At 46.1% G+C, this 16,901-nt stretch overlaps 1 protein-coding gene across 3 annotated transcripts in view; it reads right to left on the bottom strand.

Moving 5' to 3' along the window:
* ATG16L1 (autophagy related 16 like 1) overlaps positions 1–11,433 on the bottom strand; it is a 46,066-nt gene extending 34,633 nt beyond the window's left edge. For 2 of the 3 annotated variants that reach the window (XM_007445727.1, XM_007445728.1), the window contains exons 1-5: positions 11,054–11,433; positions 7,170–7,263; positions 2,715–2,820; positions 1,930–2,003; positions 817–1,068 (exon numbers count right to left, since the gene is read on the bottom strand). In XM_007445727.1, coding sequence (XP_007445789.1) covers positions 817–1,068; positions 1,930–2,003; positions 2,715–2,820; positions 7,170–7,263; positions 11,054–11,168 — 641 coding nt within the window. In that variant the 5' untranslated portion in view covers positions 11,169–11,433. The remainder of the gene's footprint in view (positions 1–816; positions 1,069–1,929; positions 2,004–2,714; positions 2,821–7,169; positions 7,264–11,053) is intronic. The other variant, XM_007445729.1, reaches the window with a different exon arrangement.
* Positions 11,434–16,901: the final 5,468 nt, after the last annotated feature.

Raw genomic sequence — 16,901 nt, 5'->3', positions numbered from 1 at the left:
GCCTCTCACTGTTGTGGCCTCTCCCGTTGCGGAGCACAGGCTCCGGACGTGCAGACTCAGCGGCCATGGCTCACGGGCCCAGCCGCTCCGCGGCACATGGGATCTTCCTGGACCGGGGCACGAACCTGTGTCCCCTGCATCGGCAGGCGGACTCCCAGCCACTGCGCCACCAGGGAAGCCCAGAGAGAGTAACATTTTTTACTTCTACCTTTTGGTTTCCGTTTTTACACACATTCGAAATCTTTTTGCATATATTATTTGGTAGGATTAGGGCTCTTTGTTATTCTTTAAGGCTCCTATTCCGTGTATTTATTCTTTCAGATAAACTACAATAATCTTTTCAAATTCTAAACTACTGATGTGGGGATTTAAAATAAAATGTTCTAATCTTTTGAACTCATTACTAGTGAGGCTGGCTCACGGGTCTTCTTGTACACTAGCCAGATCAGAGTTTTTGCTATGGGTTGGAACAGTTTTACAAAATGGGGCAGGGGGTGGTGGATTGTAAGCTTTTTCTAACTCTGGTTTAATTTATACTGTTCAAGAACTAGCTTTTCTTCTTGAAAAACGGAAAGAATTTGCTGGCAAAAATAGCAACCAAAGTCCTTTTGGAAGGCAATCCTTTGCTCAGCTGTAAAAGTGTTCTTATAAATGCAAATCTCTTTCACACCCACCACCACTATTTCTAATTTCATTAGTGCTTCCTGGTGCCCCCACCCTGTGGTCAGAGCTGCCAGGTTGGTTTCTTTCTTTTCTAAGAACTAGGTTCGACTTCATTAAACAATGGAAATCACTGACTGCCGACTCATCTCCCACCTCGAATCCTTCTCATTCTCCGCGTTTAAGCGATTAGCTTCCTGGGCTTTCTCAGCCATCCATCTGGTGACCAGCTCCTGGTTCTCCTCAGTAGTCTTCCTCAGTTTCTCCTCCAGGGCAGTGAAAGTGATCTGAAGGGCATCATATTCATCCTTCAGCGTCTGGTTGGCTCTTTCAAGGTCCTGAAGCTTAGTGCGTAGTTCCAGGCACTCGGTCTCGAGATCAGAGATGGTCTGCAAGCATTCTGCAATTCTGAAAACACGACGGGAGAGGGATACTGCACAAGAGCTGTGTGAGCCTGGGCACCAACAATGACCTCAGCCATCACAGCAGGCACCTCACTTGGCCAAGCCCAGCCCCAGGGGTTTACAGGACAATCCCATTAATGGAGAGGAAACACCTAGGGCAAAATTCATCCAGACTATGAATGACTAGTTAAAGTATTTTTTAGAAAAGCAGGATGGGAAGGAAGAGGGAGATTTTGATGCTGAAATAGTGTAGCAATGGGAGATTAAAAGGAGGCTGGGTATCTTGCGCATTCCATCAGCTCTATCACTCACTGAGCGTGAGCGCCTGAGCAGGCTCCCCACCTTTCTAAGCCTCTAGAGAGCCCTCTCTGCAGAGTAAGGGAAAAGGCACAGGTGAAACCCAGTTTCCCCTCCAGCTCAAAGATCCTAGGATTCGGAGTCCCTGTTTATCTTGACCGGTAGGCGTCTCCCAGATCAAGAACAACCCTGCCCACAAACTCATCCCTGTTCCCAGTGGCCGGGCACTGGGCTATCTTGGTCCCATCCCCACCACAGAAGACACCCGCTCCCCCAGGCAACGGCCATGGGGAGAACTATGAATGCCTCAGGGACACTTCCAAGAGCGAAGCTGACTTCTCAGGGGTGTGCTGGGGCCCTGGAGGACAGAGGGCACTCTTCTTGCCTTTTCCATCCTCAGAGGGTAGAAAAGGACCCCAGGCTATGTATGCACAGAAACGAAACTTGTGCTGAGCCCAGTGTGGCTATTGTTTGCCACCGATCACCACTGGCCCCGCTCACAAGAGTACAGTAAAACAGGCAGTGAGCTCCCACGACCAGTCCCGAAGGAAGCATGCTCTCTACTCACTTGGCTTCGTTCATCTGCATCTCCTTGTCCTTCTGCTGCATTTGGTTATTCAGGTCAATCACCAACTGAGCTAACTGGGGGTAAAGAAGAACACTTTCATAAACAAGAGATTTTAGGACCTCAGCTGGAAACTCATAATTGCGGGTTACTTTAAAGAAAAAACAGGTGCCTGTGCGGTGCGGCCAAGGCACCAAGAAGAAACGAGCTGGGTGGCCAAGAGGAGAAGGGCCAGCAGGACTGCGCAGGGGCGCGGTGTGTGCTTTCCCTGTTGAAGGCAGCCTTGGATAGACGAGCAACGCTCCAGGTGACCGCCAGGTTCCTTCTGAGAACGTCTGGCTACCCCTCCACCCCAGCTACCTTTTCCGACTCTTCAGCTGATAATCAATTCAGCTGAAGTAATGGTAAGTTGCACTTTTTCATAACTTGCCATTAGACCACCACCCAGTGTAAACACAGCCCAGGACTTGATTCTTCCTAATGAATTTTTCTGAAATTGCAGGTTTCACGCTTTATGACGGTTTTAGTGAAGACTTTCAGTCAATCAAGGAGTAAGCTTCTTTCTTTTTATGTTTCTCCACTTGTACCTTTCACGCCATCTTGGAGCATGACAACCTGGTTATCATCTCAATGGCTTGCCCACCTGTTGACAGAGGTCTCACATCTTTTCTGTTGTTTCATTCCCACAGATAGAGCTGGTGATGCCGTATGTAGCCAGGATGGCTGCAAATTCCAGTGGGAGCCCCCCCCGACCCCCCAAGACAGACGAGGAGAGGAGCTATCTTTACCTCCCCACGTTTCTTGTGTAATTCAGTCAGTTCTTCTTGGTGTTTAATCCTCAGCTGGGCCATTTCTTGCAGCTGACTATCATTCCATGCACCATCATGTCCAGGACTAAATGCCCCAACCAGGCAGATGAAGAGAACGTGCAAACAAGAGAAAAAAAATCAGACCCCAGAGCCCTTCAATCAGGCACTGGAACAATAACTTTAGAATTTCAAACCTGTACATGACAACATAGCCAAGAAAGCAGTTCAGTTCTCCAGGCCAAGAGAGTTATAAGTCACTACAAACCTAAAGCAGAAAGTAGGAGATACAAGACACAGGGTAAAACCAACCAACCACAACCCATACCACCAGCTGCGTCAGGAACAAAGGATGGGTTCCGGAATAAAGTGCAGGTAAACAGGGAGGAGACAACGAGGTCCACTCACCCGACAAGTATCTGAGTGCCGGCTCTGTGCTAGGCACTGTTTTGGTGCCTAGCGGGGAGAAGGCAGGGAACAGGAAGCTGTACAATTGGCTAAGAGTAGACAGACAACAAATGAGTAGATGGATGGAGTCAGGTGGTCAGATATGCTGTGAAGAAAAACTAAGCAGTGTAAAGAAGGGGACAGAGCGATGGGGCTCCTGTTCCACGTGCGGTAATCAAAGGCATCCTGAGAGGTGACACTTGACTGAAGACTGGAAAGAGGGAGGAACAAGCCATGTGGGCCCGGGGGCGGAGCCCTGTGAGTGGAGGGAACAGCAAGTGTTGGAGAGGCTGGGGGCAAGGAGGAACAAGCCATGTGGGCCCGGGGGCGGAGCCCTGTGAGTGGAGGGAACAGCAAGTGTTGGAGAGGCTGGGGGCAAGTGTGACAGCAGCGCCCGAGGGGATGCAGGGAGGATCAGGGAGGCCACGCAGAGCCTCGCAGGCCCCCGAGGACTGTGGCTTTTCCTATGCATGACTGGAAGCCGCCAAGGGTTTTCAGCAGAGGAATGACTTACGTTTTGAAAGGATCGCTACAGTTGCTGGGTGGAGAGCACACTGCAGGGGTTAAGGGCAGAAACAGCGAGACCAGTTAGCAAGCTATTACATATTCCAGACTCAGAAAGTGCAGATCGGGACAAGGTGACGGCAGCAGAGGCGGTGAGACGTGGTCAGATCCTAGCTAGATCCACTCTGGAGAGACTGCAGGACTTGCCTTTGAATTGGTTGTGGGTAATGAGAGAAAGACAGGAGTCGAGGACGACTCCAAGGCTTCTGCCCTGAGTGGCTGATCAAAGGTAGGCATCACCTACTGAGGCAGAAGGACTGGGGCAAGAGGTCGGGGGAGGCCTGAAGAGCGAGTTCACCGTCGACATCCAAGTGGGCATGTCAAGTGGAAATTGCATATTGTTAAGAGTCTGAACTTCAAGTAAAGAGGTCCAAGCTGGAGGCTGACATATAGAAGCTGTCAGCAAACGGATGTATCTAAAGCCATGGACGGAGCTCAGGCCACCTCGAGAGTCAATGGAATTTGGGAAAGTTTGCAGGTGTTTGCATACCATCTCAGAAATAACAGCAGGTGAACAGAACTGTGGATCTGTAATTCAGGAGGGGGGGTGGGGCTTGGCTGGAGCTACAGGTGTAAATTATCAGACTACAGTGAGTAGCTGAAAGCACTCCCCAGGGAAAGCACACAGATGGAGAAAAGGAAGATGGCTGGCAAACTAGGATGCCACCATCTGAAGCGAGGGCACTGTCTCTTCCCAATGACCGACAAGAAATCACGAGGGAAAAGGCAGCAGAATGATGCTCCCTCCTAAACCTACCCTCCGTCTCTAAAAGCACTCTTCTTACATGTTCTAAGATACACTAATACTGCATTCTTTGAGGCAACATAGTGCTTCCCCAATCCTGGCCCATGAACTAGAAGCCAAGAGACTAGAAAGCGGCACATACCTTATAAGAAACCACCCTAAATTAGGCAGAAGAAGCAACAGGCCTGGGTGTTGATTGCACATGGGGATTAGGAGGAAAAGAAATAATTTCTATCAAATCCCCTTATTTTAATGCAAAGCAATGTGAAATATGCAAAACATAAAACCAGTCTGTTCCTCCAAGGAGCTGAAGAGAATCCTGAAAAAAGGCAAGGATACAGGGCACTCACTCCTCTGCTCAAAGCCTTTTACCACTTCCAATTTTATTCACAATAAAAGTCAAACTTCTTACAAAAGCCCCAATAACAGTGCTTCACTAGGCAGAAAAAAAAAGAATCACCTAGAGAGTAGGTTTTAACAGATTCTTGGGCCCCATCCCAGAACGATTCACCACCAGGTCGATGAAGAAAAGGGTCAATAATCTGCATTTCTAACATGCTCCCGGGTGTCTCGGATACTTCACAACGACTGAGTAGCCACTAAATCAGTGGTTCTTATATGTTAGAGGTCATCAGAATCACCTAAAGCGTTCTTAAAACAAGACTACTGGGCGCCACCCCTAGAGTTTCTGAAACAGGAGCTCTGGGGTGAGGCCCAATATTCTGCATTTCTAACAAATCTCTGAGGCTGTGGTCTAGCAGGCATACTTAGAAAACTGTTGGAATCAACTATTTCTCAGGGATGAGTTTCACTTTGATTTATTCAGTAAGCAAAGGGATTCAAACACTTAAGAGAGGAGTCAGATAATTGATGAGATAAAGCTTTTTAAGCACAGTGTGTTTTAAGATTAATTAGAATGGGATGGACAGGACTTGAGAGCCCAGAAGAGAGAAAGCAGCCAATTAGATGCCCATCTTCTGTGAATACCTGTATCCTACTAGCACACACCTCACTGAGCTACTCTCCCCCACGAGGCTCATGTCCTTGCGAACAAGGACTCTTGGCTTATTCAGCTCTGTATCCCAACGCCTGGCCCACACTGTAGTCACAAAATGACTCAGTGAACGAGACCCCTGCCATAGTCTAGGAATGGAAGCAATGAAGCTGGTAGCACACAAATGCAAACCAAGGGACAGACGTACAGGACACTTGGGCAAAGAATCAACAGGCCTGGGTGACTGCAAAGGGGGAGGGGCAGGACACCAAGGGAAAAAGGAATCATAGCTGACTTGTGGAAAATAAGGATACCATTAATAGAAACGAGGCAGTCAGGAAGAGGCCTGACTGAACACAAGTTTGCAGGAAGGACGGACTTCCAGTTAAATTACCACCCCAGTGATACTCAGTTAAAAAGAATGCTGTATATTTATTTATTGTACCTTTCCAAGCAAATGAGTTTCGCTGACAGATAAAGGATGCAGGAATATAGTCACCAAGAGGCTAACCAGATAGAAATAAAATGTTTCAAGTTTTCAGTTGACTGAATTTAGATGAAAAAGGGCGAAGTGGATTCACTACACCTAAAGTTGACCAGAACACAGCAACTAATATTTTAAATCCTGCAGAAGACCTCCCAGGACCACAGCTAGGCACGATCTCCTGAATTGTTCTTAAGCAAAAATGGAACCTACGCCGGGCCATCTGTTCCTCTTTCTACTCCGGTCTGCCTGGAGACCACCTCACCAGATGAGGAAACACGGATGGCAAGTAGTTAGCAGATATGGCTATAGGAGTAAATGAAACAAGCTACACCCAGCATTTCTGTTTTTTTCCTAAAATCCTAAATTACCATCAGCTTTGTTTTTACAATTGCTAAATGTTAGCTAATATGCAAAAAAGCTTGTAGACTTTAGAACAATAACGGGTACTGTTCCCATACAAACCACAAAATTTAATATGCAAACGTGATGAACAAATGGAAAAGGAGGACACTAAGACTCTAGAATGATTCCATTTAAGCCACTCTGATGAAGTATGGCTTTAAGGTTTTTTTGGACCATGACCCTCAAAAAGAGATAGTTTACATGAATGACCCAAGTAAAGATACTAAACTCCCCACCATGAATACATACTCACATATTTAGTGAAGCAATACTTAGCCTTCCTATAAAATGCAGATTTCTGCCTAATCTTTCTTAAAAAAAAAAAAAAAAAAAAAAAGCTTTCTGCAACCCACTGGTTTGACTGCACACTAAGATACATGGAAACAACACTGAACTAAAAAGGATCACATAGACCTGTAGCGCTTATGTTTACAGGCCAGTCAATCTTGTACTGACAAGATCTATGTAAATCTGCTCAAGAATGCTTACTTGTCTGATTATTTAGAAAAAGTGAACCCTGGCAGGCTACAGGAGGAACTGGCCTGGTTACTCGCCTTAAGCAATTTCTCAAGCTCACATCGTACTGATGATGAGCCTTCTAGGTGGGTAGCTACATACCTTCAAAAAAAAAGTTAAATAGTTAGTTATTTGGCTTCAGAAGTTTTTATTTGAAAGGAACTGACAAAAAGTGGAGCACAAACACAGTACTTGGTTTCAAAATCAGGGAAGTGACAACTGAACTGAGATAAATTTCAATTAAAAAGGAGACACAAATAATACAGGATAGTTTCAGAATACCTTATCTCATGCCTGTTTGGTATGTCGTGCTTTTCAGCTTGTAGCTTATGGGCCAGCACTGAATGAAGATCTGACTTTTCCAGCAGCTTGTTATCTAGCAAAGAAAAAAAAAAGTTATTACAACCCAGGTATGCTTTATTACTACTTAACATCTTATAAAGATTTGGACCAAAGAAATAACCAGAAGATGACTGGGCAGGTTTCACTTTTATGAGGTATCAAAGTACTAGGCACTGTACTTTACCACCGATTACAGCAATCGTGCAAACTCTAGGCACATGCGCTCCTTAGACGCTTCCTGGCCCAAGCACAGGCAGCCCAGACAAAGGAACCTATGAAAAATCACTCCAAAACGCCCCCGTGCCCATGCTTTCTACTCCCACAGCTACCTGTTTCTACCTGGGAAAGAGGCAACAAACATACCAAAACACAATGGAAAAGTGAAGTGCTATGCACCTCTAAGTAAGAGAGGAAACCTTTACCTTATTATATTTGGAAGTTTTTTAGAAAGAAGATACTATTTTTTGCGGGCCTCTCACTGTTGTGGCCTCTCCTGCCGCGGAGCACAGGTTCCGGACGCGCAGGCCCAGCAGCCACGGCTCACGGGCCCAGCAGCTCCGCGGCATGTGGGATCTTCCTGGACTGGGGCACGAACCCGCGTCCCCTGCATTGGCAGGCAGACTCTCAACCACTACGCCACCAGGGAAGCCCTGGAATATTTTTTAAAAAGATTTTTTTAATGTGGATCATTTTTTAAAAGTCTTTATTGAATCTGTTACGACATTGCTTCTGTTTTACGTTTTGGATTTGTGGCTGCGAGGCATGCGGGATCTCAGCTCCCCGACCAGGGATCAAACCCACACCCCCTGCACTGGAAGGCCAAGTCTTAACCACTGGACTGCCAGAGAGTCCCTGGAATATTTAATCTAAGATCAGGGCACTAGGGATACAAAAACAAACCAGAGTCCCTGACCTCAAGGAGCTAAAAAAGTGTAATGGGGGTGGGGGTGGGGTGAAGGTCAAGTATAAAAAGGAAGAGTGAACTTTTACTCATTTTCTCAGATGGTTTCACAGGTGAAGATGACAGACAGTCCAAGCAGGTCTAGAGAGCTGTTCAGCAAGTGGCTAGAAATAAAAGTTTGCACCAACACATGAGAGGGCAGGATGAGAAATTCAGACCTCTTCTTACTGGCAATAGCGAAACAACAGATTTTAAAAGCAGGCAGTGACATGAACAGATATCAATTAGTAAGAAGTCAAAGATTATTCTGAGGTTCCCTGCTCGTCCAACTGGATGCAAGATCCTAACATGCCAGAGAACACAGGAGCAGAGAGCTCAAGGAAGAAAATGAGTCCTTGGAACTTAATAAATGTGACAGGGAACACAGTGCAGAAATTCAAAAGAAAAGTCAGGGCAAGAAATGACATGCATGCAGGGGGCCAGTGAGATCAGAAGTGGAAGTGGGTGCACAAAGTAGAACGAGAAAGTGACCACGGGAAACTTACAGAAAACCCACACCCAACAGGGGCTTTCACAGATCCCAAACGTCTGAGATTAGCGTTGCTTCACAGCAAAAGTTGGAGAGGGTTTATGCTAGTGACTATTCCTGTTAGAATAGCTTATCTTTCCCCTTAAAGAGTCGAGTCCTACTTCTTGATATCTAAAAATGGAAATCCTGGGCAGAAACAGAAACACTATCTTCAATATTAATTTAATAAATTAGCTCAAGAGAACAGGGAAGTGATTCCAACCTTGAATGTTCACCAGTGTCAAAGGGCTCTAATAAGATCTTCAAAATGTTACAGCTAGGTGCCCTGTGATATCAAACACATGAGGTATTCAAGAGGGAATACCTTCTTAAAAGTTCCTCTCACTCAAAGGCCACCTGCTGTCCCCATAGCCTCTTTTCATCTTTCTCTTCAGGCTCAGAGGCAGGACTGAATGGGAAACTCTGGTTGACTGCTTTGGGAAGCTAGGAATGAAGAGTGAGGCTGTTCCACCATCTAGAAGTGACCTCCTAAATGTCAGTCCCCTGCCTCAACTGCAGATTTTAACAGGCCAAGGTTGTCTTGCCCTCTTGCCCCCCCTCTCAGCCTCCTCTCCTAGCTCCCGGGCATGCATTACTCACTATAGCTGTTTTAAGATGTGTTCTCTCTCCAGGACTGACCTGTCTTTCTGACTTTCCTCCAACATCCTCCACCCCTTCAAGATGTCCATTTTCAAAGTGCAGAAAAACATTCAATTGTGTCAATGTGATTACAAGCACCTTCCATTTATAGACAATTACGTAGATGGCTTTCAAAGCACTTATATGCACAGCTCTGTGTTTATGAAGCAGGCAAGGCAAGCTTCACCCCTATTTTATAGATGCAGCAAACGAGACTCAGGTAAGTGAGGCTGGTAAGGGGAGTGTCATCAGACCTCCAACCCAATTTGACCTTCAGTGTGTATTAGCTTTTAAAGAATAAGCATATGATGAAATACCCGATGACCTGAATTTATGTAACCCATGAGAAATCGTTTCAGCAAGGCGTTTCCTGTGCTTCTGAAAGAGCACTGGGCTGCCAGCCTCTTAAGAGTGTAAGGAATCAGCACAGGAGTGGCACATTCATCATCTCCTTTTTCTCCCCTTTTTAGTTAAGAGGATGGGCTCAGCAAAAGCAAGAAGGCCGTTTCTTGGGGGACCCAATGAGAAAGGCAAAAGGGCAAAAAAGTCAGGAGCCATCAAGTCTGTGTCCAAATCCAGGCCCTATCATTAATCTGCTGTACCTCCCCAGAGAAATGACCTAATCTCTCTCAGTCTCAATTTTCTCATTTGTATAAAGGGCAACAGGACCTGCTTCATAGAATTTTCAGAAAGATAAAGTGAAACGACACATGCCAAATATTTACGACAGCACTCAACCTTGTCTCTACCTTAGAATTACTTGGGGGGGGGGGATCATCAAGAAACACTGACACCTGTGTCCCACCTCTACTACTGGGGTTTCGTTGGTCTGGGGTGTGGCCTGGGCTTTATAATTTTTAAAAGATCCCCACCTGATTCTAATGTGCAGGTAAGTTCAGGAACCATAAATTTAGCACAATCAGAATTCAATAAAGGGCACCTACTATTACACTGAACTGCATCATCAACATGATTTGAGATTTGCAGGCTTACTTCAAGGGGCAGACAGAACCAGAGGTCCGAAGAGTGCCCCGTTTCTTCCCCCAAACGTGTCGTCAGTTATGGTAAAATGGGGCGGGGGGCAAGGAAATGCTCTTTAGAAGGCATCTAAGGGCACAAACATTTTTGTACTCAAATTGCAGCAGCGGGGGTGGGTGTGGGCCACCTCTTTCACACTGAAGTTTTCAATGACAGTAAAGACTGTGATGTCCCAACTAAAAAGTACGTTAAGACTCAAGACGTGTAATATGTAACGGTCAAAACACACCACAGTGGAGGAAGAACAACAGACCTTCAGGGACAAAAGGCAAACATTTCACTACACTCTGAAGACGACGGTAACGGAGCGAGTTACTGCTTAAAGTCAGGGCCCATGTCAGTAACAACACGATGCCCGAAACAGGATGTTTCTGGAACCGGCCTATTTAAGTAACACAAGCATTATGTGAGCTGCTGGGATTTACAAACACAGACATGAACGGTGCCTGCCCGTGAAGAATACCCAATTGAGGAGGAAAACCCAGCACAGTCACACCCAAGAATAAAGTGAAAGAGGAAAAGATCTAAAAAGGCGTTTGGGGGTCCAAGGCACTGGGTACCCGGGGCGGCCTCAAGGCGCGCGGGAGGCGCGGGGGGCTCGGCCTCGGGTTCCCGCTGGCGCCCCGCATGCCTCGGCTGGGCCCGCCCGCCCGCTGCCGGGGCCCGCCAGCCGCTCACACTGCAGGATGATCTCTTCGAACGCCTGCCTCTGCAGCCGGTCCCGCCGCCTCAACTCCTCCGAGATGTGGCGCTTCCAGCGGGGGAAGACGGAGGCGCGGAGGCCCGACGACATGTCGCGCGCTGCCCCGGCGCCTTAGCGCCGCCAATCCGCACGGGGGCTGGCGGTCGCGGCCCGCACCATGAGGCAACCAGCGGGCGCGGGATGACCAGCAGCCCCAGGGTTCAGGTCCACGAACAGGCCTCCCCCGATGCAATCCAGGACGGACTTCCGGCTCCTGACGGAAATGGCTTTGGACAGAGCCAGAAAACCCGCCTCCTCATCCGACGTCCTACGCCACACGCACGCACATGTCCGGCGCCGACTCAGGGCGCTGGCTGATGATAGCATCCCGAGACCGGAAGTGCCGGCCGCAGAGATGCGGCCGCTGGGAGGCGTGCGGGCCACGTTGGAGGCTCGGCCTTGCGGGGTCGGGGGCGGAGGAAGGAAAAGGCAAAAGGGAGGCTTCCGCCCACCTGCTGTTTCCTTTGCTTGCTTTTCCCCGTTTTATATTTTCTTTCTTAGCCTGTCTCCCTTTTCTTCATGTCAGTTTACAAGCAGAAATAAACTCCCCACATGGTAGCTGTGTGACTATAGATGAGAGACAGCATTCCTAAGCCTCAGTTTCCTAATCTGTAAAATGGGGAAGATCCCTAAACCAGGAAGGAATGATACCTATCCCACAGGATTGTCGTGAGGATTAAACGTAATAACCTATATGATGCAATTCACACTGCGCCTGTACGTAGTAAGCCTAACCTTACCTAGACACTTGGTATCCATCGAAGTCCTAACCAAAGATTGGTTGCTTTAAGCAAGAGCAACCCATTGACCTTGGAAAAAGGTTTTTTTTTTTTTTTTGCAATAAAGAAATGGAATGCAAAGAACCGCTAAAGAAAATGCGAATCGATTAGCTATGTAAATCATTAGAAGCCTAGAAATTATCTATGACCTAAAAGTAAATGGGTCCTTAGAAGGTCATTTAAGGGTTAGGATACAAACAGGATTTTGAAAGAGAAAAAAGACAGCTTGCCAGTAGATGAAAGCAGAAGATGAAAGACAGACTCGGGAGAAGATGACATCTATCAACTCAGTAGAATGGGAAACCTTGGTCTGTAGTAGAATCATCTGAGTTCCATCTGCATTTAACAAGTTAGAAAATTTATTGCATGAAAATGGAGCCGGACAAAATAGGAGGCAGAAGAGAGGAAAGGAGTGTCAGAATCTGCCTTCTCTTTGAATGTGTCTCAAGTCCAGAGGAAGATCCTTCACAGACAGAGAATAAGGCCTTTCCTCTCCTGTGGAAGCCCGGAGTAGGACAGTTAGGATTCTAGACCTGTAAAGATATTTTGTCAGCAGCCAGTACTGAGCGATCTGAATTTGTGGGAAAGACCCGTGGGGATCAGAAATAGAAGGGACTTCCTCACACACTGAAGCAAATGAAGAAGCAGGTTCTGAAAGTCAGGAAGAATGCCTCTAAATGTAACAGTGGTACCAACCTCAAAAGAGCCTAGAATCAAATCTTGACAGTTGAATATGCTGATTTCCCAGACAAGATTATGATTAAAACATGTTAACAAATTGGCAGAACCAGCAATTCCCCTTACAGGAATGTATGTCAACAAATATTTGGACAAATGCCCAGAGAAAACTGTCACATCATTGTTAGAAATAATGGAGAGTTGGGAAAAATCTATTGACTTCCACCAGTGAGAATTAAATTACTGTATATTTATTGTTCAAAAAAGTTCATGATAAAAGGATTATATGATATAAATCTAATTGATGTAAAATTAGTATGTCCCTGGATCTCATAGGCAAAGTTTGTTGAATGAATAGAGAATATAATTTCTAAACTAAGGATACTAAGCTCTGTAGGTCTGCCCTCTCTCTACCCGGCCAGCTTTGCCCAGTGAGCACTGCAGCCTCTGTGGGCCCTCCTCCTCTCTTCTGCTCACCACTCTCCCTCCCAGTGCAGGGCCTTTGGATTCACTGTGCTTCTGTTGGGCAAACCCTTCCCTTCTGACCTTTCTGAGTTAACTCCTATGAGTTAATTCTCAGCTCAGTAGTCACTTCCTCACAACCTTCAAGTAACAGACCTTCACAACTAGGTCAGATCACCCAATGACACCTGGACCTCTCCGTTCTAGCATTTATCACAGTTGCAGCTTCGCATGTTTTTTATCATTCCTTGCTTAAGGCGTGTCTCCCCGCCACAGACTGTAACCTCCACAGCAAGAGCCGTTTCTGTCTTTGTTCATCATTTTACCTCCAGCAAGGGCGTGAAGTCTTTCATATATTAGGTGCTCAGTAAATGTTGTTTAATTAATGAATGGAATATATGAAAATATTTTCTCTGGGAAGTAGCATTGCTGGAGTTCTTTTGTTGTATGTATTTTCTATATCTTACATGCATTTTCTAATTGTTATCCATTATATATGTACTATATATGCGAGAAAAAGTTATAGAAACGAACATAGATTTATCGATAAAACCATTTCTTCAGCAGAATGCTAGGTTCTGTGGGAGATTAACTAACAAGCGGGAACCCTTCTAGCAACATTATGGGCCGCGCACTCTTCTGAATATTTCACGTGTTGTCACTCTCTTAATCCTCACAACAGCCCTACTCAGTAAGGTTGTTATTAGCTACTCTTAGCATCTTTATCCTCATTTACAAATGAGGAATCTGAGGCCCGCAGGGGTAAGTCACTGGCCTGAGCACACCTGGCTATTTATTGGCGAGACCTGGCTTCAAACACAGGCAGTTTGACTCTAGCGTCTGTGACTTAACTACTGCACTCCATTTTGCAGTTTCTGTTTCTGCTGACATTGTAGTTTGGCTCAACTAGAATACGTAAAACAAAGAATAATTTGAAATGATTTGAAATCAATTCCTAAATTAGCCAATAGGGAGGGCATCCCGGCGAAGAGCAAAGTCAGCAAAGTCAGTGGTTCGGAAGCCTCGGGTGTGTTCCCGGGACCCTGAGGGGACTGGCTGGAGGGAGGATGAGTAACGAGTAATAGGAAGAAGGAGGAAATGAGGTTGTCTGAATATTCCGGAGACAAATTATGGATCTTAAAAGAAGCGTTTTTATTTGTTCTGGTAAATACTGAGTGTCTAAAGGATGCAGCGTGCTTTGCTGGATAGCGATATCTATGAAATGGATTCTGCCCGCCTGTAATGCATGTAAGATACATGTGAAGTGGTGCCCCAGTTCTGAGGAGCTCAAGTGCAACCTTGCAAGAATTGTCCTATTTACTTCTGTCCTTTCCCGTTTGGTCCCCCTGCTTTCCTTTATCTTTCAGTCAGCAAGTGGTCAAACAGCTGGGTCCTGGTGTGGGTCAGGCACAGGGTGAGCACTGCCTGGAGACAAAGATGGCCAGACTTGGATCCTGGCCTCAAGGAGCTCACTCTTCAGGAAGGGAGATCTGAATGTGATTATATATGAATGTACAGAATTATAAAGTCAAAAAGACCCAGCCAGCGCCCAGGGCTTTTGATTCTCTTCTGTTCTTTTTTTCTCTTGCTTTTATTCTTTTTTAAAAATATAATTTCCTGTTTTAAAAAAATATGGCTCGATCTTTATTCTTTATTTCCACTCCTTTTCAGCTGTTCTCAAAATTAGATCACTAAAAATGAAAGTAAGATAAGCTAACCATGTTCCCGTGTTAACTGCTGTAACCTAGTGAACCTAGTGACTGCTGGAGTAAATGAAAGGAGAGCCAAGAATCCAACCAACGTGGATTTTCAGACACACCGATGATCCTTCTAAATGTCACATTTTTTGGCGCTGGACATTTTTACCCCTTGGCTTTTCTTTGTTCCCTTTAGTGTTATTGTGTTTGTAGACATATGAATAAATACCACCTGACATTTCCATTATAAAGACTCTCTGTGCGCGTGGAGTAAAACCCATACAGGTCTCATCACCCACTCCATATATATGTTGACACTTAGATTTCACATTTTAAAAATGACTGTCTGACATGGGTATTATCCCTGTACCCCAATACAATCATTATAGCAAACTTTAACTTTCTTAGAGAAAGGCCTTGTTATCCCTTCTATAAATTGACAGCCAAGTGTCTGGAATGGTGGCTGGAGGATTCAACATGGCACATCTAACAAGCTGGGACAATGGCTAGAGAGAGAGAGTGTCTCCGTGGGAAGTTATCTCCCTTGGTTTGCCTCTTTGCTCTTTAAAGAGATGATAAAATTTCTCCCAGACACTACTGCCCTCTCCTACTATGAATAATACCTAATGTTAAATGAGTGATTTTTGCATGCCAGGCACTTTGCTCAACATGGATTAACTTATTTAATTCTCAAAACACTACAACGTAGGTACTATTAGTATGTCCTTTTGCAGATGAGGAAACTGACACACAGAGGTCAGGTAGCTTGTCTGATGTCACAGAGTTAGTAAGAGGCAGAACTCGGATTCAGTTGAGGAAGGCTGGTGCCAGAACCCAGCCATATAACCATATGTCCCTCTGCTGTGTATCAGGGTATAAAGGTTCTGGCTTTTTTTTTGTTTTGTTTTTGTTTTTTGTTTTTTAGGATGAGATAGAGTATCAGAATGCTTTTGATTGCAAGCAATAGAAGTGCAATTCGAGCTTCCTTAAGGGAAAGGGGAGGTTATATGGATATGGGGTGCTGCATCAGACTGGCAGCAGGGATGTGGCTGGACTGGGACCCAGATGCAGATCCTGTCAGAATGCTCAGCTCTTTGCCTCTGCCTCCCTCTGTAAATTGCCACATCCTTTGTCTTGTGGTCCAGCTCTTTTTGTCCAGCTCCTCCAGCATCGCCACAGCACAAGCCAGCGGCAGACCAAGCTGGCATATCCAAGTCCCAGGTCTAATAAATTTCTGGGAGAGGGGACTTCCATGGTGGCACAGTGGTTGGGAGTCTGCCTGCCGATGCAGACGACACGGGTTCGCTCCCTGGTTCGGGAGGATACTGCATGCCGCGGAGCAGCTAAGCCCATGCGCCACAACTACTGAGGCCTGCGCGCCTGCAGCCCGTGCTCCAGGCCTGCGCGCCTGGAGCCCGCAATGAGAGAGGCCACTGCAGTGAGGCCCGTGCATCACCACAAGGAGTGGCCCCCCGCTCGCAGCAACTAGAGAAACACTATGTGCAGCAGTGAAGACCCAACGCAGCCAAAAATAAATAAATAAAGTATAAATAAATTTTAAAAAACAAAAAAAGCCCCCCAAACCCCAAATAACTTAAAAAAAAAATTTCTGGGAGAGGAGGATACTGGACTGGCAGGTGCCCGTATCTAATAATCTATGTGGCAAAGAGGCAGGGTCAGTCTCCTAGGGTGGTTCCCTCTGGATGGAGGGGAAGGGACAGGTCCCAGAAGAAGGTAGGTGTAGAACACGTCTGTTCAGACTGTTGAAAGTTGAAATTTATTAAGTAGATCTTAAATGTTCTCCCCTCCCCCATCCTCTACCCTCCTAACTATAGTCATGGTTTTTCCCTGCCCCATCGGGCAAGAAACTGGCCCCAAGGGTGGGTATAGGAACCCTTGCCAATCACTGTCCTCCATAGGAATTTTTAAACTGGATCTGGGAGAGGGGCCCTTTTTCTCCTTCCGTTAGGAAGTGAGGCCATACATGGCCATGCTAGTAGCCACGTCCCCTCCCAGGTCTCATGAAGAGTTTAGCCTGAAAAAAATGGAGCAAACACACAGCGAGAAGAGAAACCCAAAATTCTGATGGCATTAGGGTCCCTGGTTCCTGCCAGTCTTGAAAGCAGCCCAGCCCTACCTTCCCAGTCTGGTTACATGAGCTAGTACAT

The sequence above is a fragment of the Lipotes vexillifer genome, unplaced genomic scaffold (genome assembly GCF_000442215.2).
Source record: "Lipotes vexillifer unplaced genomic scaffold, Lipotes_vexillifer_v1.1 scaffold1492, whole genome shotgun sequence".
Classification (NCBI taxonomy): domain Eukaryota; kingdom Metazoa; phylum Chordata; class Mammalia; order Artiodactyla; family Lipotidae; genus Lipotes; species Lipotes vexillifer.
This window is presented reverse-complemented; position numbering and strand designations above follow the sequence as displayed.